Source organism: Gracilinanus agilis, chromosome 6 (genome assembly GCF_016433145.1).
Source record: "Gracilinanus agilis isolate LMUSP501 chromosome 6, AgileGrace, whole genome shotgun sequence".
Lineage (NCBI taxonomy): Eukaryota > Metazoa > Chordata > Mammalia > Didelphimorphia > Didelphidae > Gracilinanus > Gracilinanus agilis.
Window position 1 is genome coordinate 27589239 of NC_058135.1, and position 23659 is coordinate 27612897.

The following is a 23659-nucleotide window of genomic DNA, read 5'->3' on the forward strand; positions in this document are numbered from 1 at the left end:
AGTATTTGTTTCTGTTCAATTTGTCCTTTTTAGTTTTAGATGCCAGTGAGGATCCCCAATAGGCCTGAGAGTTTGAGCCATGGTGGCCACAGTAAGATAGAGCCAGCCAGGATAATCCTGAGAAACTGGGGTGCCTGGGATTTGAGACTGAAGAAGGTCTTGTTCTTGAGCTAAAATATGAACCTAATCCTCTTCCCCACTCCCAAAGAAGAGGCACAAAGTGAGGTTATGCTCCACATGTTGGGGGATATCTGTTATTATACCTTTCAAGTAAATTCTTCTTTGTAAAAACTAACCCAATTGTTTAGTAACTAAATAGACCTAGGGTAAAGGGCACCACCAACACATTTTGGGGCACATCAATGAAAGCTAAAGTTATTTCAGAGATCCTAGACACCCCGAAACCCTCTTAAGGATACTGGAGTGCCCTGAGGGAGTGATGAAATGAGAAGCTGGCCTTCGGCCAGGGAAGGCAACGGAAGTTGGTGTTACAGCTATAAAAGAGACTTGCTTCTGAAATCTCACACCTTAGCCACAGAGACTGAATATTTACTGAATATGCGACCTGTCCTTGTTAGCCACCAAAGCTGAAGCAGTCAGTTCAGAGAAATAATCTGGGCTATTAGTAGGCCAGGGGGTATGCTACATAAATCCTAGATCTGTGCAGTGTCACAGCTGGGCTGGGCTCTTGTCAAGTAGCACAATTAAATTACCAAGTTCCTTGAGAAGTCATGACTATCAGAGACTCTATTCTTTCTTCCTTGAGCCTCTAAGTATTATGCGGAGTTAGTGTCCAAAAAACAGCCACAGCATATGCGGAAAGATACCTATCTCTTTAGGCACCACATTAGGCACAAACATGAGGGACCAAGTATGTAGTTTCCTATACTAAAACTGACTCAATTTTTATGCATAATATTCTATTCTGGCTATTAATCTGTATCTAATTTAATAATATGCTGTTAAATGAGAAATATTGTATACCCTAAACCTTTATATTTAGATTCTCTAGTATGTAACTATAAATAAATGGTTTTATTTAAAGAAATAAATAAATATAACTATAAATAAATGTACCCAGATTAGTGCAAATAATTAATCTCATAAAGTTTTGCATTAATTGAGACTCAAATTATTTTAAGTTGTAATTATGTGAAATATAGTCATTATTAGTTCAAATGCCCCATGCAAATAGATGTTAATTTTAATAATGTGATTCCTTCACAAGAATACAATATTCAAAGTAATCAGTCTAGCTAGCTTTTATATTTCCATTTTCCTTAAATATGCTTTTTCTTTTTTACTTTTTCCCATAAATTAGAGTTCTAGTGTTATCCTTATTTATTCCAAGTCGAGTTGCTAATTTTCTATTCAGCCTATTTGGACCTATATATAAAGAAATTTGTAAAATCTTACCTGGCATTGTGAAAGGAAAGCAGGATGTGTTTCATTTACACTCGAAGTCATATCTTCTATATCTCCAAACTGCCTTTTAATATCATAACTCCCAGGGCCTGGTACTCCCTGGAATACATAGTAAAAATACATTTATTCATTAATAAGGTACCTACAGTTAGTTGTTAAAGGAGCAGCTAACTAAATATTTGAACCAAGTTAATGGGACTTAAAAGAAAATGAAAATTCCTATATAAAATTATGGGAACAACTTATCAAAAAAGGAAAACCAAAAGGAACTCTCAGCAGATACTAAAAAACAAAGCACTTTTCCGATGAAGCTTCTGATCTACCAGAAACATTACTTACATTACAACTTTGCTGCCCTCTATTGATAAAGCTCAGAAAAAATTCTCAACATATCACGGTTGAAATAAAATGTAATAATAATTTAATAATAAAAATATTTAAAATATCATAATTTTTATTTATAAGTTTTTCTCTCTAAAAAGATATTTTAATTTTCTTTTAATATTTCAGTTCAGTTAATTAGAAAAATTATTAGATAATAAAACTTATTACTTCTTTTCTTTAACTATATTCTTTATCTAAGATATTGAGCTTAACATAATTTTACAGTGGATAAAAATTGTTTCCATAACAAATGACATGGATGGCTTCAATTCATTGATACTAGGTGAAATGAGCAGAAACTGGAAGACATGGTACACATTAATAGTAATACTGTAATGATGACTAACTATGAAAGACTTAGCTACTCTGATCAATGTAATGATCCAAGACAATTCCAAAGAGTCCATGATGAAAAATTCTATGTACCCCAGAGAAAGAATTGAGGAACTGTGAGTAGAAATTGAAACATACTTTTTTCATTTCTTTGTTTTCTTGGTTGTGTGGTTTTTTTTTGCAACATGACTAATATAGAAATGTTTTACATGACTGTAAATTTATAATTGATATAACAACACTTTCCTTCTCAATGGGTGAGAAGGTGAGAATTCAGAATTCAAAATTCTTAAATATTATTTTTAATAAACAAATGGAACTTTTTTCAAAAAATAATAACTAAAACTGCCCAAGAGTTGAATGTGCTACCTGAGGATGGAGATTCTCCTTACTGGAGGTCTTCAAGAAAAAGATGGATGACCAGATGCTGAAAATGTTATAAAATTCTTTTGGAGGTGTGGGTTGTATTAGATACCATTTAAATCACTTGTAACTCTAAAATTCTGTGATTCTGTGAATCAAAATTTTAGATAACCCAAAGGACAATTGCCAATAATGGCCTGCATAAGAGAAGTGGCAAAAAAATACATAATTAAAGATAAGTATGACTGGAAAAAAGAGATGAAATGGCCATGTAGCAAAAGCAAATGGACAAAGGAATCAGAAAGCTTCTAGTTAAGATAGCTACTTCTACAATGTGGTCGAGCCCAATAATCAAAAAGAGCACCAGATAGGTAATGAAAAATTCCAAGAATAAGTTCAATGAGTTCCTAGGGACCTGAAACAAAAAGAAAACTAAAACTGCAAATGCTAAGGAGTTTTCACCAAAAAAAGTCATCATAAATGCAAGTTGATTGATTGATTAATTAGAAGTCCTCCCACCCACCCACTCCCTGGCCAGGAAGACACTATGAGTGCCACAACCAAGAAAATCTCAGAGAGGACAATATACTAAGGCAAATCTCTAATAAAATATCAAGGCAAGCAATAGGCTGAGGCAGAGCTGTCATGAAGAAAGCCTGAGAAGGAGAGGGAGAAAGACAGTGAACCCTGGCAGTGCCCTAATCAGGGAAGCATGGGGGCAAGGAGAGGGCGACTACACAGTGTTTTGAATAAGGACAGTTATGAAAATAAAAGGCTGTTGCAGGAATCCAGGAAAGTGCAGTTAGTCTTGTTATATTGAATCTCTGGGAGCTTGAAGTTCACCTTTGATTGACAAATAAGTCAGTTGGAAGGAATGTTCCCAGAGAGGCATGCAGGACTCAGGAGAGAGGGCAGTTGAAAACCCTGGGAGAGGTTCTGGGTCTTTTACCTGTCCTGAGGCTAGAGATCAGTGTGGATCCTGGTCTTGGAGACAGAGAGTTGCAAACACTACTCTGCAAGTTCCTCCTGTGTTTTCCCTGTACTGTTATCAACCTATACTTGACCACCATCTCTGTGTCTACTGCCCCTAGATATTAGGAGTTTCACCATCTTAGCTATCTAGGCTTCCCAGGGCCTGGGAGGGATCCGGGAAGTGGGCAGGAGACAAAAAAGAGGGTGGAAAGGGTGGATATATCTCAAGTGTTAAGGCTTAAGATCTACAGAAGAAGAAGCTGAACATTTCCCAGCAGTTTACCTACTCTGGTTTAGCCCTGGCCAGGCTGGACCAGAGGGAAGCTATCATTTTTGATTCTTCTTTGCCAGCAGTTAGAATTTCATTAGTGGCAATTTAAGTAGAGTCTCCTAATACCTCAATCCTTTACCCTTATCCTTCTTATTAAATATATATAAAGTTTAAAGTACCTTCCTAAATTGGTTTCCAAAGCTTATTTGGGAAGGGAGCCAATGCAGTCAGAATACCAACGTTATCCCAGCTGAAGAGCCCAATTTAATAATATCAATTAACCCCAGGTGGGTCCTGAAGGGATAAACCACTTTGACCTGAAGGATCCTGCCTGGGCAACTGTTATAAAGGAGAAGTGCCAACTTATCATCTCTCTGTACTTCCACTTAATATACATCAAATAGAGTTAGTGACCTCCTTTAAATATAACAGTATCCAACAAGATCTGACCATTTATTTCATCCAAAAGGATAGAAAAGCCTGATCCTGGTCCTGACACTAAATCTCATATCAAAATATTTGGCTACAGATAAGAATAAAACAGAAGAAGACACTGAACAGTATGAGATGTTCAAATAGTATTCATCAAGATTTGTTCGAAAGGAATATCTAGGAGGGAAATTGATCTGGAAAACAGACTGAGGAGTCATCATCTAAAACTCTTTAAACTTCTGAAAACCATGACAAGAAAACAAGCCTTGTTGTCATACTTCGAGAAATCATAAATGAAAAAACTACTAGATTAATTAAAGCCAGTAAAATGAAAATAGAAAAAATCACTGGTCACCAAAACACCAAAATGAAAACTCACAAGAATGTCACAGTCAAAATCTAGAGCTTTCAAGTCAAAGAAAAAACATTACAAGAAACCACAAACAAGGAGCTCAACTATCAATTGAAGTAAATAAATCAAATTAATCAAAATCATACAAGACTTTGCAGCTGTCTCTCTAAAGAAAAGGTAATCTTATGATCTGATATTCTAAAAAGCAAAAGGTAAAAACTGGAATGTGGGAATTTAAGAATGTTCCTATAAGAAAAAAATTAGAGATTTTTAATAGAGGATCTAAAATTTCAAACATTAATCATGAAATCACCAGATCTGAATAGAACCTTTAAAAATCTGAACATGTAAGTCAAGAGAAAATTAGAATAGGCAAATGTGATAAATACCTGGGGATTCCTGAATGGGAATAAAAAGAAGTTAGTATATGACTTAGCTGTGCATGGGATTTTTACAAAAACAATGTATCACAGCAATTGAACTTTCCCATCTCAATGGGGAAAAAAAGCCAAAGGCAAGTAATAGATAGCATCACAGAGCATGAATTTAAATAGATTTCAACAGATAATGGAGGAAAGTTTAGTATGCAATGGTACATGGGGTCATGAAGAGTTGGATGTGACTGAACAACTGAACAAAAAAAAGACTGTCATATTCTCAAACTAGCATCATATATTACTCTTCATTTTATTATACAGATCCTTGACAAAGTTGTCCATACTTGCTGCCTCCACTTCTTTTCCTTTCACCCAGTACTCAATCCCATGTACTATCTTCTGTCCTCATTACAAAATTACATTTCTTTCAATGTTATCAGTGAATTCTTTATTGCCAAGATTTCTTTTCTCTACATCTATCCAAATCCAAAGAGTATCTGTCTAAACCTGAAAAGCAACACTGTATTAATGGAGAAAGGTTAGAGGTTTTCCAATAAGATCAGAAATAAAGCAAAGATCACCTATTTATCACCATTACTACTTAATACAGTGCTAGAAGTAGTAATAAAACAATAAAAGGACATTCTTCTTGTGTGAAAAATAAAAGGAATAAAGCAGAGACAAAGAGAATACAAAAACATTTTTATAGATGATATGATTTAGGTAAAGGTGAAGAATCAACTAAAATTAACTAAAATAATCAAGTTGACCAAATTTGAAGGCTATAGAATAAACTCACATATAAATCCATTAAAATAAATCCAATAATATAAGTCATTATCATTTTGTGTATTACCAACAAAATCCAGTAGGAAGAGATAGGAAGAAAATTTCCATTCAAAATAATTCCAAAATGTAACAAAATATTTGGGAGTCTCCCTTCCAGGCTATACATACAGAAGCCACAGCAACAGAAATATAAAATATTCCTTATAGAAATAAAGACATGTTTGAAAACTGGAAATAATACTTGCTTGTGCCAGTATAATAAAACTGTAAATCAAACTAACAAAGGAATCTTTTATGGAATTACAAGAAAATTCATCTAGAGAAGCAAAATATCAAGAAACTCAAGGGAAATGATGAAAAAATGACTTTAAAAAAACCACAAGAGTGCATAGCAGTGCCAAATCTTATTATAAACTATAAACTTACTAATTACAAAACTATTTGTGACTGGTTAAATGTAGATAGAGAGATGGATGGATAGATAGATAAATAGATAATTTTAAAGTTTTTGCACATCACATTTCTCTAATATTGTTCTGATATCTGTGTTTCACCCATTTCTCACCAGTGAAGCTGGCACATGTGCAGCAGCCACACCATGGTAATAAAATTGTGTCAGTAAATGGGCTAAACCAAGTCGAGGGCAACCAATAGATCTCAAACCCATAGTGAATTATGAGGAGTTCTGCCCCAAGACTTCCCCCAGCAGAATGGAAAGATGAGAGCAATTTGTTCCAGTGGCCATGAAGGCAGCTACAGTAGGCACTGTGGAGGACCTAGAATTTGGTCAGACATTGAAGACAGCAAGGGCATGCATTGTATCCTTGGACCATTGGTGGCCATCTTGACTTTTGTCTTACCATTCAATGACTCTGGAAGAGTGACTGAAGCTGAAAACTTTATGCAACTGCCTTACTTAAATCCAATTCACTCACAAGTCAAGACATCACCCCAAATGTCATTGAGCCTCTTTAAAACAAAGGATGAACAACAATGATATCCAAGATGTAAAGAAAATAATTTAAATATATAAAAGCAAGAGCTTTTCCTCAATAAATAGAGTAAAAGGATAGGATCATATGAAAAAATACTCCAAAGCACTAATAATTAGAGAAATGCAATTTAGGACAATTCTCAGGTTCTGCCCCATACCTACAAGTTATCAGAGGATAAAAAAGGAAAACAACAATTTAAGAAATTATGAGAAAATAGAATGCTAGTGCATGGTGGAACTGTAAACTGATCCTGCCATTCAGGAAAAGAATTGGAAACAATGCCAAAAAGTTACAAAATTGGGAATTCTTTGACTTAGTAATGCCATTCTTACTCTATGCCATAGAAAGAGCAAAGAAAGAAAAGTATGTATGTATAGAAATATGTAGCTTTTATTATAGCAAGGAACTAAAATCTAAAGGGGTACCCTTCAACTGGGCTGAACAAATTAACAGATATAAATGTAATCAAATACTATTGTGCTTTAGGAAATGACAGTATTGAGGAAACTCGGGAAGACTTGTATAACCAGTGTAGAGTCAAATAAACAGAACTAGAAGAATAATATAACATTTTAAAGAAAAATTACTTTGAAAGATTTAAGAACTCTAACCAAACACAATTCCAAAAGACTTATTGGCACTGAACCAAGCATTGAATTCACTTCCTGAAGGAGAGGTGATCAAATTAAGGTGATATATATTTTAGGAAACTCAGAATTTATTTGCTTGACCACATATTTTTTTATAAGGGTTTTGCTTTCCCACCCCACCCCTCACCCCACAGTGGAGAGAGTTCAGTCCCAGGCAGTGAAAGAGATTTTTTTGAAGAGAAAAAAGGGTCATCGAAAGGAGTTTTTTGTTTATTTATTTTTAATGCACAGTATAGAACAGAAGGAATGCCAAAGGAAAATAAGTAGGATCCATTTAAAAATTATATGTTGAATCTATAATGTGTAATAATATAAATTATAATTTATAATTTAAATATATAGGAAAAAGAAGTACATTTTATAGACCCACCATTTCATCTTTATGTTTCTCTGTTCTATTTTTTTCCTAAAGAAATGCTTGTTTTATTAGGTTCAGAATTTTTGTAGTTAAAAAAGGCACTTAAGAGATGTGCCAAGTATATTGATATTCATACATTATGAAACAGAATTAGAGGAAAACCCCAACATTTTGGAATATTTCTGAAAAGATATAGCAAAGTATCATTCTCAGCATAGGATGAGGAGACAGATGGACTACATATAATCTGATGTGGTGAGATCACAGATCAACCAAAATTATGAAAGTATCAAGAATAATTAATTTTGAAATTACCTATTTCTCAAATATTCTCTCTGAAAACAGCACTGAAGAACTTTTTGTGAGCAAGCATTCCATAATTCATTTTTTAAAAATCAGGGTTAATTTAAATATCACTAATTTCCACTTTAAAAAATCACCACTTTAAAAAAAACTTATTTTAATCTTAAGTGAACTACATACATAATTTTGTGATTACAATCTCAACATAATTATACTTCTCAAATTGGGTTGATAATGACATATTTTTATCTATAAAACTTAATATTTCTTTCCCTTTTCTGGTACTAATGAAAATTACACTAAATTCTAAAAATGTATTAAGTATTAAGAAACCTTGTTCTTTTATAGAAGGCATAAATTTTATACTATGTAATAAAATTCCCCAGAACAAATTTATTTATAATTTTAAATGAGAATGATATGTAAAATCTCTTCAGTGTGATTCTTGTTGGCCTATAAATTATTATAATATATGTACCTGTTTAACAAAAAAAAAATAAAATTTTATTCTTCTCATTCAACATAGCATATATTTAATAAAGGGGACCAAAATGTAAGCAGTCCACTTAGCAACAAAGTACTAATAGTTGATTGTCTGTAGCTTAATGAACATCCTTAATTTTGCAGTATAGAAAAGATTTTACTTCCAACATGCTCATTTACATTATCATAAAATAAAATTTAATCAGTTCAGAAGGCATAAATTCACTGTAATTTTCTAGTCAAACTCTATATGTCCAAAATATTAAATTTTTGCAGAATTAAATCAAATAACCATCATAGGAAAACTAGATAAACACAAACTAAATGGAAAAGTAACTCAAAACCAATCAATAATCATATTGTAAAATGATACTGGGTTCCATATGTCACACTTAGATTATAAGCAATTCAAACAGAAAATTAAATAAGTGACACAAAGCACTTTGTTGGATTAATATAACACCAATTGTCCTGCCATATGCTAGCTAACCAGAGAACTGAAAAATTTTTTAATGTTTTTCATTATAAATCTAAACAGTTAAGTCAATATAAGCAATATCTAGCTATGCAAATATTTAAATAGCATCCTCTAAATAAGAGCTATATAAAAAGGTTTGTAAAGCACTTGACATATATTATCTCAATAGAACTTCCCAACAATCCTCTGAAGTTATTACTCTCCCTATTTTATATATGAGGAAACTAGCTGAAAGAAGTTTGATCAGGATCACAAAGCTAAGGATAAGTAAATATCTTTCTATAAAAACTTTGAGCTTTCCTTTACAGCGGACTAGAATCAGAAGTTTCCTGTTAATTCTCCATATTCCACCATCAAGTTCTGCTTAGTTTAGTATCCATGGACTCTCCCTACCCCCTCAATTTCTAGTTACTTTTGTGAGTTGTCTTCCCTCTTGGCATTGTAAGCTCCTTGACAGGAAACTTTTCTTTTCTTTTTTTTTTTTTTTTTTAAAACCCTTGTACTTCGGTGTATTGTCTCATAGGTGGAAGAGTGGTAAGGGTGGGCAATGGGGGTCAAGTGACTTGCCCAGGGTCACACAGCTGGGAAGTGGCTGAGGCCGGGTTTGAACCTAGGACCTCCCGTCTCTAGGCCTGACTCTCAATCCACTGAGCTACCCAGCTGCCCCAGGAAACTTTTCTTATCATTTTCTTAATTGTATTCCCCAGTACACAATATCTGGTATAGAGTGTTTAATAAATGTTTATTGAATTGAATTGAAAAACATATTAACTAAAAATGTAGTGATTTTGTTAATCTTTTCAAAGAACCAACTTTCAGTTTTGTTTATCATTTCTACAATCTTTTTAGGATCCATTTTCATTAGCATATAACTGTAGAATAGGTTCTGATCATTCTTTTAATTTTGTCTGGTTTTATGGTGTTTTCAGATTGAGCATTTCCTATTTGGTTGATTTGCTTTTCTGCCCTCTTCTTTTTTTATCTTGTGTATTTTTAAATTCATTTATTTGCATGTTTGTAACATTTGAAATATTAAGATATTTTGTTAACTTTCCTCTTCCCCTATTAGAGAAGGTATGATTTGACAAAGAGATATATGTGTGTATATATATGTGTATAAATATATATATGTATGTATGTATGTTATATATAACTATGTTTTATTTATTTCTATCAGTTCTTTCTCTGAAGGTAGACATGTACAAGTCATTTTTCAAAGAATATTTCTGTTGCTTTATATAATGTTCTCTTTATTCTGCTTTGTTTTACTCTTTCCATGTTTTGGTCTTTCCATGTTTTTCCAAAATTAACCTGTTCATCATTTATTAGGGCACACTAATATTCTCTCCAAATCATTTGCCACACATTGACTTAAAGTTTATCAATTTTGTTAGTCTTTTCAAAGAAGTAGTATTTAGTGTTGTTTATTATTTCTATAGCCTTTTTGGCTTCTAGTTTATCTATTTCTTAATTTTGAATGTTTTCTTTAGGTTTACTTTTTGGTCTTGTTTTTGTTTGTTCGTCTTAAACCCTTAGATTCTGTCTTAGAATTGATACAATTAATGATTCTAAGTTCGCAGAAGAGCAGCAGGAGCTAGGCATTTGGGGTTGTGACACAGCTAGGAAGCATGTGAGATCAAATTTGAACTCAGGTCCTCCCAACTCAAGGGCTGGTGCTCTGTCTACTTAGAAGATGCCATAAGTCTTTTGTTGAATTTGTCGAAGTATATATTTTTCTTTTGTTTATCTTTTGGTTTAAAGTTGCCCCAACCTGAAGAAAATTAAACTTTCCTGTTGTTATTGTTTTCAGTTATATCTTCTTAGAAATCAATTAATACTTTATAAATTTAGATGCTAAGATGTTTGGAGCATATAATTTTAATATAGATATTGGTTTGTTGTCTCTGTTCCTTTTCAGCATAATGCTTTATTGTTTATCTTCTTGCTATGAATTTTGGAGTTTTGCTTAGTTCAAAAGCATGCCTGCAACTCTGTGGTAGTCTTTTGTTTGTACACTCAGCAGCCAATCAAAAAGACCTTTCTTCAATACACATATGGTAAGCAAAGAAGAAATATTCTCCAAAGTCTACAATAAGGATTGTACCAGGCAGAACACACAATGCATGCTCATGAGGACCTGTCTCTCATGGGTCAGTCTTTCATTACATTTTGTTCCAAATTCCTGTCTTCCACATTAAAGGGTGGCCAGCAATTAACTCTGAAAGTTTTGAGCAGATGTGCACTTATTATTAATCAATCAACAAGCATTGTTAGATTTTTATTCTGTGCTGGGAACTGGGACAAGTGCTAGGAATACAAGGAGAATGCAAAAACAGGACTTACATTCTAATTGGGAAGACAACAATGCACAAATAGAGTAGGAAGAAACTGACCTTAGAGGGGAAGAGACTAGCAGCTGGGGAACCTGGGAAAAGCCTCCTAAAGAATTTTGATCTCTATTTTCTAAACTACTTTTCTTTCACATTTTGCTTCCATCTTTGATATCATAAAATACAATTTGGTAGAGAATTAGACTCACTTAATTTTCATTATGAATATTTATTTCAATCAATTCAAATAAAGTTTATTTAGTATGAATAATCTGTATGCAAACCACTATGTAACTGGTTTAAGAATGGTTCTAAAAACAAATGTTTTTTAATTTTAAAAAGAATGGTTCTACTGAGTTTAAAATGAGCTTTAATATTTTCTTAAATAATAGTTTAGATTTTTTTAATAAGGTGATTATCAGAGTTGGTTTGCCAGTGGTGTAGAGCGTAAGAAAAAACTTCAGGAACAGTGAAGCATTGATGAATGATCCTCAAAGAAAGGTACTCAATATGTAAGTGGTTAAGGAAATTTTTTCCTGCTTGAAATGAGACTATCACAAGATTTAATAATCTCTTTGGGGAGTGTTCAGAAGTGTCCTCAGGTTTCTTTTTTACATATTTTTACTAATCTAGATAGAAAATAACAGAGAAATAACAAGAAGCTCTCAAGACTTACTGGTCCCTGAGAATTCAGGTAAAGACCCAGAAAAGGGTTTGGGTACTTAGAACTAGCAATAAGATAATTAAGTTGCTCTAGAAATTGAAATGGGCAGAGAAAGCAAAATAGATAATTATTTTGTTACCCAAAGAGCAAGTAGGAAGAAATAAAAGACTTCTCCATAAAAGAGAAAAATGAAAAAAATAGTTAAAAATTATTTGATAGAAGGCTATCTTTCAATAAGATACTTATACTGCTTTGAATGTTTTTCTTCCTTCTCCATATATAGGAGAGTTTATACATCAATGTTTTAGTACTGTTAATAAAAAAAATTCTATCTTTATATAAAAAGAAATATGTAACAAAATATAGTACCATTTTCTGAGTTATTCCTACTTCCACTAATATTCAAGATTGGATCCTCAGAGATGAGCAGCTACCTAAGTTCTAAGGATGACCTTGCTGGATATAGTCTTTTTAAATTTTTTATTTATTTTTAAAATATTTTTCCATGTTTACATGATTCATTTTCTTTCCCTTCCCTCTATCCTCCCCCCTCCTGGAGCCAACAAACAATTCCACTGGGTTATACAAATGTTATTACTTGATACCTATTTCCATATTATTCATTTTTGCTATAGAGCAATCTTTTAAAGCCAAAATGGGGGATAGAGTCTTAAACTATAGCTCAAAAGTGCCAACCATGCTTGTCATCAACAGTCAGTCAATAGGCACGATTGACTTTTAGCAAAGGAATTAATTAGCTTGGGAGAGTAAAAACAGTAGCTACAAAACATCTCCTCTAATAAACCTGGCGTGCATTCCATACAGTACGTATGGAAAGAGTGGACGCAAACTCAGCATAGAGTGGCAATTGTTCAACCTTCGTTTTTTAAAAGGATCAGTGACATCACAGTGGTAACAAGAACACAGGTAGGACATGGAGACAAAGAAGACTTTTTCTTTCTTCAAAGAATCCTCCTGCAATTCCCCCTGAGTGCAAGTTTTCAGCTGGGTTTCCTGTGTTGCTTCCTTTCCATGATTTCCAGAGCTAGATCTCTCTTGCAGCTATAGACATACCTCTTCTCTGTTGCCAAAGATCCTATTTCTCAAACTTGTTTCCTCCCTCAGGTGATTGGTTTCTGCATCTATTTCCATCTGGAGTGTGAATCTCTGCTCCCTAAAGTATGTTTTGAACATTCTCAAACTGATGAATTCTTGAATTGCTGGATGGAGGTGTTTCCCTCTGTGGTGTCACTGCTAGACATCATGTCAGGCAGAGCAGGGATAGAGAGAGAGAAATTCCCTTCCTTCCCATTGTAAGGCACATCTGAACATAAACTCCCACCTTGATTCCTCCCCCAGGAATTATCTACTTGAAACCTTGCAAAGATGTATCTTAATTGAAATTGTCTCAAGGTGTTGTTCTCTCTAATCCTTTCCCTACCCCACCCCAAGAAATGTATTGATAAAACATAAAAATCCTTTCACAAAAGGAATTACCACATTTGGCACCAATTTTAAAATTAGTTTAATACCTTATTACTATTTAAAACATCATCTGTCATTAAATTCTGCATGATATCAACAGAGTTGGAGGGAGAAAATATTATCTTCTTTTTTTAATGTAGAAATATTTGGTATTTTTAAGAAAAGGAAATGTTTACTGGTTTGTGCTGTTCCTGCATCTCCCAGTAAGCCATGTCTGAGCAAAACCTGATCGGCTTATATCATAAAGATATACTATTTACAAGTAGCAACCCTGTGAAGTACACAGCACAAATAGATTTTATAGATGAAAAAACTGAGACTCTGAAGGATGTAGTAACTTCCATGATTGGAGAGCTAATAAATTTATGGCAGAAAGCAAGCTGAAGTCTCTAGACTCTTAAGTCCAGAGCTCTGTCCAAACATCATGCTGGCTCTTGAAGGCTGTGTGGAGAATACAAATGTGCAACAAAAATCACTGGACCTAAATCTTATGATGGAAAGAAAAATGTAGCACCTGCCTTAAACTGTATTTCTAATCCCTTGATTCCACTTCTTTCTCTCAATGCACTAGAAATACTTCCTGCATAATGCCTATATGAACTGTTATGAAATGCAATCATGAGAAATACTGATTTCACTATTTAGCAATCGTTTTTGAGCATAAATTCTTCATTCCCTCTGAAGGCATAGTATATGCAAAACATTTTGCTTATTTCTTATAGCACAATAGTGTTCCATCACCAACATGGAACATTGTTGTGCTATGAGAAATGACAAGCAGCATGATTTCAGAAAAAATTGGAAAGATCTACATGAACTGATGCAGAGTGAAATAAGCAGAACTGGAAGAACATTGTACACAGTTAACAGCAATATTGCATAATGATCAACTGTGAAAACTTGGCTACTCCCATCAATGCAGTGATCTGGGACAATTCTGAAAGACTTATGATGGTGAATGCTATACACCTCCATAGAAAGAATTGTTGGAGTCAGATGCAGATAAAAAACATACTAGGGAGCAGCTGGGTAGCTCAGTGGATTGAGAGCCAGGCCTAGAGACAGGAGGTCCTAGGTTCAAATCCGGCCTCAGCCACTTCCCAGCTGTGTGACCCTGGGCAAGTCACTTGACCCCCATTGCCTACCCTTACCACTCTTCCACCTATAAGTCAATACACAGAAGTTAAGGATTTGAAATTTAAAAAATAAATTAATAAAAAAAACATACTAACTTTCACATCAGTTTATTTATGGTTTTATTTTGGGGGTTTTGTTTTGTATGAGTGTGCTCTTACAACAATGACCAATATGGAAGTGTGTTTTGCCAGATCAAATTGTTTACCATCTCCAAATGTGGGGAGGGAAGGGATGAAGAGAGATGGTTTGAATCTTAAAATTTTGGGAAATGTATAGTGAAAATTAAAATTACATGTAATTGGGAAAATAAAATATCTTTGAATAAAAAATTAATAACTAAGTATATGCAAAACAAGTCTATGCTTGTTTTAATAAACTGAGCAAGGTCAATGAGATAATACCTGGTTTTCAAATAATTTTTGCATTTCATTTACAAAGCTGCATCTTTAATTTTTCAGAATTCCTATTTTTGGTGGACAGATGGGTGGCTCAGTGACTTAAGTGGCAGGTCCAAAGACAGGAGGTCCTGGGTTCAAATCTGGTCTCAGACACTTCCTAGCTATGTGACCCTGGGTAAGTCACTTGACCCCCATTGCCTAGCCCTTACCACTCTTCTGCTTTAGAACCAATACACAGTATTGATTCCAAGATGAAGGTAAAGTTTTTTTTAATTCCTATTTTTAGTTTTTCTCATGATTTGTATCTATGTAAGGACTGACCAATAAGGGTCCAATCTTTATGGTATGCCTGAAATTGGTCATCCTGGTGGGTCATACAGAACAGGCATACTAATTGCTCAGTTCTGATCCAACATTTGGAACTTCAGGAGGACTGTTTCCAGTCATACATGGCTGAATGCCAATCTCTTGGGGTTTTTTTCCTTCCTGGTGGCAAGTTAGGCAGAACTGCCATGAACTTACAGATATTTCCTACTTGGTCTTAAATGTGTCTGTGAGCACATCTGTTTCTTTTGTGTCCATTTTTTCTAAATTTTAGGTCAATGACTATATGAAATAGGAATGAACAGGAACTCCATTAGAGCCATCAGAAATCAAACTAGACCCAGAGTCAGTAGCAGAGTCTAGCAGATCAGAGGGCCCAAGAAAAGAGCAAAAATCTGCAGACAGTTGTTCAAAAATGGGAGAAGCTTCAAAGATCATAACTACTTATGATGGAGAGGATGGCTATGAATTCTCAAAAGGCACCAATCCTTATGACCCGAGAGAGAGAGCTGGGAAATTTTATAAAGATTAAACAAAAGGAGAAAAGAACTTTGAGGACCTAGCATTAAGGTGCATAGCTAGTCTACACCTATCCTCTACTCATGTGAATTATTACCATTGTACATTTGAGGCCTGTTCTAGCCAGGTACTACGTGAACACACAACCTTCCCAACAACTGCCAGGGGCAACTAGATTCACACCCTAGTCATCCTCAATTCCTTACCTACACTTAACCAATATAGACACTTTGTTCATAGGTTTTGGCACTTTACCTTCACACCATCCCTTTTTCCTGTCTCCTCTCCCCCCATACAGCTGCCACCCTGATACGGGCCCTCCTTGCCTCCTACCTGGACTATTGAAATAGTCCACTGATCCATCTCTCTCTTTCAAACTTCTCCTCACTCCAGATCATCCTCCTCTCAGCTGTAAGCACTTGTAAACCATTGTACAGCTCAAGTCTAACCAAATCACATCCCTGCCTCCAATTAAATAAACTCTAGTAGCTCTCTATTGTCTCTAATATCAAATACAAAAATTTTATTTGGCTTTTAGAGCCCTTCACAAGGCCATTCCTACATTTCCAGTATTCTTACATTTTCCCCCTCCACACTATCTATAATCTGGCAACACTGGTTTTCTCACTGTCTCCCACGTGACACTCTGTGTCTTTCCTCTCCTTTCCTGCATTCCACAACTCCTCAGGGTTGCCCCTTGAATGCTAATGGAGTTATTACTTTCATGGTCAATGGATTTGGGGAAAGAGTCCAGAAGAGGGTCTATATACAGTTTAGAGGTAGAATAGTGTAATAAATAGAAAACTGGTCTGGGAGGGAAGAAAGACTAGACTCCAGTTCTGACTCTGACACAAACTAGCTATGTGACAAACTCTCAGTGACCTAGGAAACTCTCTAAGCTTATAAATTGAGTAAAATTTTACAAGTTTCATTGGTTTAGTGAATTATTTCATCTGAGAATTTCCATGCCAATGAAATCATGGGTCTAGTGCCTATCTCTATCCTATTAACTTACACACAATAAGTTTGGTAGTTCCTTATTTCTTTCTATATTTTTGGTTTGTTGTACGCAAGTAAATTTGTCTATTTTCCCCATAAACTTTCTCTTATTATGGTTGCAAAAAAAATTAAGTCCAATCTGAGGCTGAGTTCCTTGTCTTAGATCAACCCACCATTTATGAAGCCTTTGAGGTTGGGAATCCCTGTGAAGCCAAGACACTATAAAGAGAAAGAAATGAAGCCAGTGCATCAGTTGGTGAAGAGGTGGCTTTGAGATTAGAGATCAGAGAATGTAATGATAGCCATAAAAACACTTGTCTATTCCAGAGATTGGCCCTGAGTCTGATTCTCCCAATCAATAAACTATAAGCCAGCTGTAGCAACATGTAGTTAGCATTCTATTCCGATATCACCTTTGAGAGCCAGCAAGGCCCACATAGTCCCCAGATAACCCAGATTAAAATCACAGGAAAATCAGTAGCTGAGAACAGAGTAATATTAGCTATACTGACATTTGTTCATTTCCTCAATGGAGAATTTTTACTGATTCTCCTGTTGTGACAGAGGCTAAACCTAGTCATCTTGAACAATGTCATAAAACTCCTGGCTTCAGAGCATAACTATATACTAGTTGGTGTTGCTTGAGTCTAAGAGAAAGAACTATGTAAGAGATATTCTATTATGAGTTTTTTTATTCATTGCATTTACTTTACATAAAGACTAAAAAAATTAAATGCATTTAAGCATATTTGTCTATTTGTACACATGGCTGATTTCACTGAGTCAAGATCAGTTGACTAGGGCTCCATGAAATATAGCAGATTCTGAAAGGTTTTTGAATTTTTCACTACATAGGGCCTCACAGATATTATGCTGGGATAAATACACAAACTAGAGCTTGTGGCTACAGAGAAGAAGGGATCCTGGTCACAGTCCCAAAGTAGAAAAGATTGCTTATGGTCACTCACCAACCAGAGGACAGGCCAGGAGAATGGTGATCATACCTCTCCTTAGAACATACCACCTTGGAAGAACTGAAAACTTACAGAACCCCCAAACTAGCTCTGAAAACAGCAGCATGAAAAATCTGAAGAGTACCCCCTTTACCCTGGGAGCAGAGCCCAATTTTAATTGGAAAAATGAGCAAATGACAAAAAATGAAACCTGAGCATATAAAGTTACTATGGTGACAGGGAAGATCAAAACACGATAATTAAATCAAAGCAGCTAAATACAAAGCCTCAAAGAAAAATGTGAATTGGTCTCAAACCTAACAAGAATTCCTATAAGAGCTTTAAAAAATTTAAAAATCAAATAAGAGAAGTACAGACATTGGGGGCATGGATGAGAATGATACAATAAAATCATGAAAGAAGAGTTTAGTAAAGGAAGCACAAAAGAAAAATACTGAAGAAAATAACATCTTAAAAAACAGAATAGATAAATGGGGAAAGAGGCACAAAAATTCATTGAAGAGAAGAATTTTTTAAAAAGAAAAATTGACCAAATGGAAAAAGTACAAAAATTCAATGAAGAAAAAACTTCCAAAGACACAGAACTGGCAAAATAGCAAAGAAAGTATAAGGTTTCACTAAAGAAAATAGTTCCCTAAAAAATAGAATTGGGGGGACAGCTGGGTAGCTCAGTGGATTGAGAGCCAGGCCTAGAGACAGGAGGTCCTAGGTTCAAATCCGACCTCAGACACTTCCCAGCTGTGTGACCCTGGGCAAGTCACTTGACCCCCATTGCCTACCCTTACCAATCTTCCACCTATAAGTCAATAAACAGAAGTTAAGGGTTTAAAAAAATTTAAAAAAAAATAGAATTGGGCAAGTGGAAGCTACTGGCTCCATTAGACACTAAGAAACAATAAAACAAGGTCAAAATAATGAAAAAATAGAAGAAAATGTGAAATTAGAAAAACAATTGACCTGGAAAATAGATCAAGGAGAGATAATTTAAGAATTAATGGACTACCTGAAAGTCATGATCAAAAAAAGAGCCTAGGTCTAATGTTTCAAGAAATCAAGGAAATCTGTCCTGATATTCTAGAACTGTGTGTGTGTGGGGGGGGGGGGGGGGGCGGGGGAAGAAATGTAAAGAATCTACCAATCACCTCCTAAAAGAGATCCCAAAATAAAAACCCCCAGAAATATTATAGCCAAATTCCAGAACTCCCATAGCAAAGCAAAAATAAAGCAAGCAGCCAGAAAAAAATTATTAAAATACTGTAGAATCAGAGTCATAATATTACAAGATTGAACAACTTTTACATTTTTTTAAACCCTTACCTTCCATCTTGGAGTCAATACTGTGTATTGGCTCCAAGGCAGAAGAGTGGTAAGTGTAGGCAATGGGGGTCAAGTGACTTGCCCAGGGTCACACAGCTGGGAAGTATCTGAGGTCAGATTTGAACCTAGGACCTCCCATCTCTGGCCTGGCTCTCAATGCACTGAGCTACCCAGCTGCCCCCTAACAACTTTTACATTAAAGGTTCAGAGGCTTGGAAGATGATACTCGGAAGGCAAAGGAAGTAGGATTATAACCAAGAATGGTCTATGCAACAAAACTGATAATAATCCTTCAATGGGAAAATTGATATTTAATGAAATTGAAGATTTTCAAGCATTCCTGATGACTAGAGCTGAATAGAATACTTTGCTTTCAAATATAAGATTCAAGAGAAGCGTGAAAAGGTAAACAAGAAAGAGAAATCATAAGGGTGAATTCAGTAAGGTTAAACTGTTCATATTTCTACACTAGAAGATGATATTTATAATTCCCAAGAACTTAATCATTATTAGGGTAATTAGAAGGAGAATGAATATATATATATATATGTATATATATATATATATTCAGAAGGCACAGCAGTGAGTTGACTATGATGAGGTGATATCTAACAAAAAAATGGTAAAGAGTAAGAAAGATGGATGCACTGGGAGAAGGGGAAAGGGAAAGTTAGAATGGAGTAAATTTTCTAACATTGAAGAGGCATGAAAGAGATTTTACAGTAGAGGGAGAAAAGGGGGCCAGTCAAAACTTAAACCTTACTCTCATTAGAACTGGTTCAAAGAGAATATAACATTCATACTCAGTTAGATATAGAAATCTATTTTACCTTACAAGGGAGAATGAGGGAAGGGAGAAATATTGGTCAGCAGCAACAATAAAATGGGGATAGAGGGTTGCTGGAAGGACAAAATTGAGATAATATTTTTAAATAGCTTATAATTTAGTGCTTGGCACATAGTAGGTAATAAATACTTGTTCCCTTTCTCTTTCCTCTCCATAGTTTTGAAAGGTATTTTTTCTTTGTTTCTCTAATTTGTTCATAATGTGACATTATATATCTAAATTATATAATCAATCTGGAGTTTTGTGGTCCACAAAATGCAATAAGAGATTGGTGCAATGTTTGAAGGAGTAATAGGTACAGCTTTGGCTATGGAATTTTACTGGAGTTTTCAAATTACTAATAGGTAATTATTGGCAGCAAAATGTTTTAACCAGACATTTAGGGTTCAGATGTAAATATTCACAAGTAATCTGAAGAAACAAGACCAAAATCATCACCATTATGAATAATGCAGGCAATTATACAGTGACTTGCATCAAGTGAGTGGTTTTTGCATTTCTGTTTCAGTCAAGAGACTGTTATCTGTGTTTAAATCTCACTCCTTTTCCATTCTCTTTGACAGAAAGGTAGCTCTTCTCTTAATCTTCCATACATACTTGATCTATCCATTCCCATCTTACACACACACACACACACACACACACACACACACACACACACACACACNTACACACACACACACACACACACACACACACACACACACACACACACACACACACACCTCAAATCTTCCACTTCTCCCAATTGGTCTTTACCTATTGACTAACCTCTGTCCTCAGAGTCCTTCTCTATTGCTTTCAGATATGCAAGTCTCCCTCTTTATTAATGCTCTTTCACTAAACCAGTGATGGTGAACCTTTTAGAGATAGAGTGCCATGCCCATCCCACCCCAGAGACCATGTGCCGTGACCCTTCCCACCACCTAGTGCCAAACATGTCCCACCCCTCTTACCTTACACAGAGGAGGGAGAAAGCCCTCCCTTTGGGCTGCTGGACAGAGGAGCAGGTGAAGGAAGGAATGTCCTCAGTAAGTGTAGAAAGGGAGAAGGGAGCAGTCCCTCTGCCTTCCTAGTAACAAACTCTAGGGCAGTGGGAGAAGAAAGGGAGGAAGGGTGGTCAGGTGCCCACAGAGAGCACTCTGCATGCCATCTTCGGCATTTATGTCATAGGTTTGCTATCACTGCGCTAGTGCAATCATCACTTAATTGCCAAATCTGCAAGTTTTTTCCCCAGTCTTCAACCTTCTGGACCTGCTATAATTCACATTGGTGACACCACCTCCTCTTAAATATTCCCTCCCCTCTAGGTTTTCACTGCTCTCTCCTAGTTTGCCCTCTACCTACCTAAATGTTCTTTCGCAATTTCCTTTAAAGGCTTATCATTCACTTCATGTGCCTAATTATAGTTATTCCTCTCTTCTCTAATCCCTTTATATTTTCTTTCTTGATAACTACTCTATGCAGAATCTTCAGAGATATAGAAATATTATCCAGCTTCAGGTTTTTCTCTCAACTTGAGTCCCATATCACCAGTTACCTAATGGATATTTCAAATGGAATGTCTTAAGGGCATCTTAAACTCAGCATGTCTAAAACTAACTTATCTTTTCCCCTAAATTCTTCCCTCTTCCAAACTATTTCTGCCTGAAAACACAACCCTCTTTCTTCTAGTCTCTCAGGATTGTCATCTATCATTAATACAAATTCTCACTTTTCCTTACCCCACATAACCAGTTAGTTGCCAAATATTGCTATTTCTATCTCCAGAATATGTCTCATACTTGACTCCTCTCTACCCACTCAACCATCTAATTAATTCAGGTCCTCATCACTTCTTACCTAAATTATTGCAGCAGCCTCTAATTGGTCTGTCTCTCTCAATGTCCTCCCCCACTTCAATCTATCCTACACGTACTGCTCCCAAATTGATTTTCCATAAGCACACATTTCACTATATTAGTCAGTCTCCTATTCTACCAACTCCATTAGTTCTCAATTGCCTCTGGAATAAAATATAAACTCTTCTGTTTATCTTTCAAAGCTCTCCAAAACCTGATCCCCAGTAGACTTTCCAGTGTCCTAGTACAATATTCTACCTTGCTCAGCAATCCAGTCAAACTGGCCTTCTTTCTATTCTTCATATCTGATGATCCATCTCTCATATGCATGCCATTGCAGCCAGTCAGATTCCCACCCCTCAAAAAGTACCTTTTACTTCAAAGTAGAATCAAAGCTTTTCCTGATCTCCCTTCTAAATTACCAGTGCCCTTCCCTTCAAAATCCCTTCAAAATCTCAAAATCTTCAAAAACTTTTTATTTTCTTTAGATTTATTCTTTATATTGTTTCTAATTATCCAAGCTCCTTAAGAGTAGGGATCATTTCATCCCTTGTATTAATACCCAAGCACCCAGCACATAATAGTCATTTAATAAAATCATATTGATTGATTTATTCGTTAGGTGTAGAAGAAGTATACTCTAAGCAATTGATGTAGGAATTAAATTAAAAGGTATCAATTTTCCTATTCCATTTACTAAGAGACAATCTTTTGGTGATGAAACTTTACATATTTTTGCCACATCATAGTAATAATCTGTCATTAAAAATGTATTTTTAATTAGCAAATTTTTATTTGGTCTATCTTTTTTCCTATACATAAATATACCCTAAAAAAGCCAATGTGAAGGCTGGCATAATGGAAAACAACTGGCATCTAAATCTAACAGTAACATACAGTGTTGATACTAGATAACAGCTTTTTTGTGGGGAAAAAAAGACAATTTTCCATTGATATGCTTGCCCTGGACAGAAGTATGGAATTATTGCAATTTATTATTCAGCAACTAACAAATAAATCAACAAGCATTTATTAAGTGCCTACTATATGACAGGCAATGTGCTAAGCACTACTGATATAAAACCAATGAATGAAATAATTGCATAATGGAGAGAGGCTTACATTCTGATGAAAGAGACCACCTATGAGGAATCAGAAATGTTGTCTAATGACACAACTGCACAAGATATTAGTATCAATATTGTAATCTGAAAGTAAAGCTTTAATTTAAAATCAACCCACAGCTTGGGAAATTTTCAATTTATTCAAAATTATTGATGTTATTTCATAAAATCCAGAAAATTTAAATGTCAAAATAAATGTCCCTGATTTTATTTGCATGAATATAATTCTGTACTAGAGTTCATTTTGCAAATATAATTATGTTTTACTCTGTTACTACTAAGTAACAGATTGATAACCACAATTCAGCTAGTTAAATCAAAAGAGTAGGTAAAAAATATCATGTACTTCACTTAACTTCCTAGTGCTTGGATTTTCCTTAGTACAAAGTGGAGATGAGTGGGGCACATTCCTGAATATCTGTCACCTTTAATGGATACTAACTTCATTTGTCAAAAGCATGGTGCTTGTCATTTAATTTAAATATGAACTATTTAAATCATTCATTTAGTCTTAGAGCCTATTAATGTCACAAGAAAACATTCATGATGAGTAGACAATGCAATTCACCCTGACCTTCACAAATAGGAAATTCACTAATGTGTACAATGAAGGGATATAAACACATGTAAGTACAAATGTCACTCTTTGGTATCTAGGAAGAAACGGAAGAAAGAAACATTTTCATATTTACTCTGTTCAACAGAGTTGACATCATATCCCTTTACTATGTAGCC

General features: G+C 34.9%; 1 protein-coding gene across 1 annotated transcript in view; it reads right to left on the bottom strand.

Moving 5' to 3' along the window:
* The window catches only part of STPG2 (sperm tail PG-rich repeat containing 2), a 624910-nt gene that overhangs the window by 514804 nt on the left and 86447 nt on the right, over window positions 1-23659 (bottom strand). Inside the window, exon 7 of the mRNA XM_044681589.1 lies at window positions 1417-1524. Within this exon, the coding sequence (XP_044537524.1) occupies window positions 1417-1524 (108 nt within the window). The remainder of the gene's footprint in view (window positions 1-1416; window positions 1525-23659) is intronic.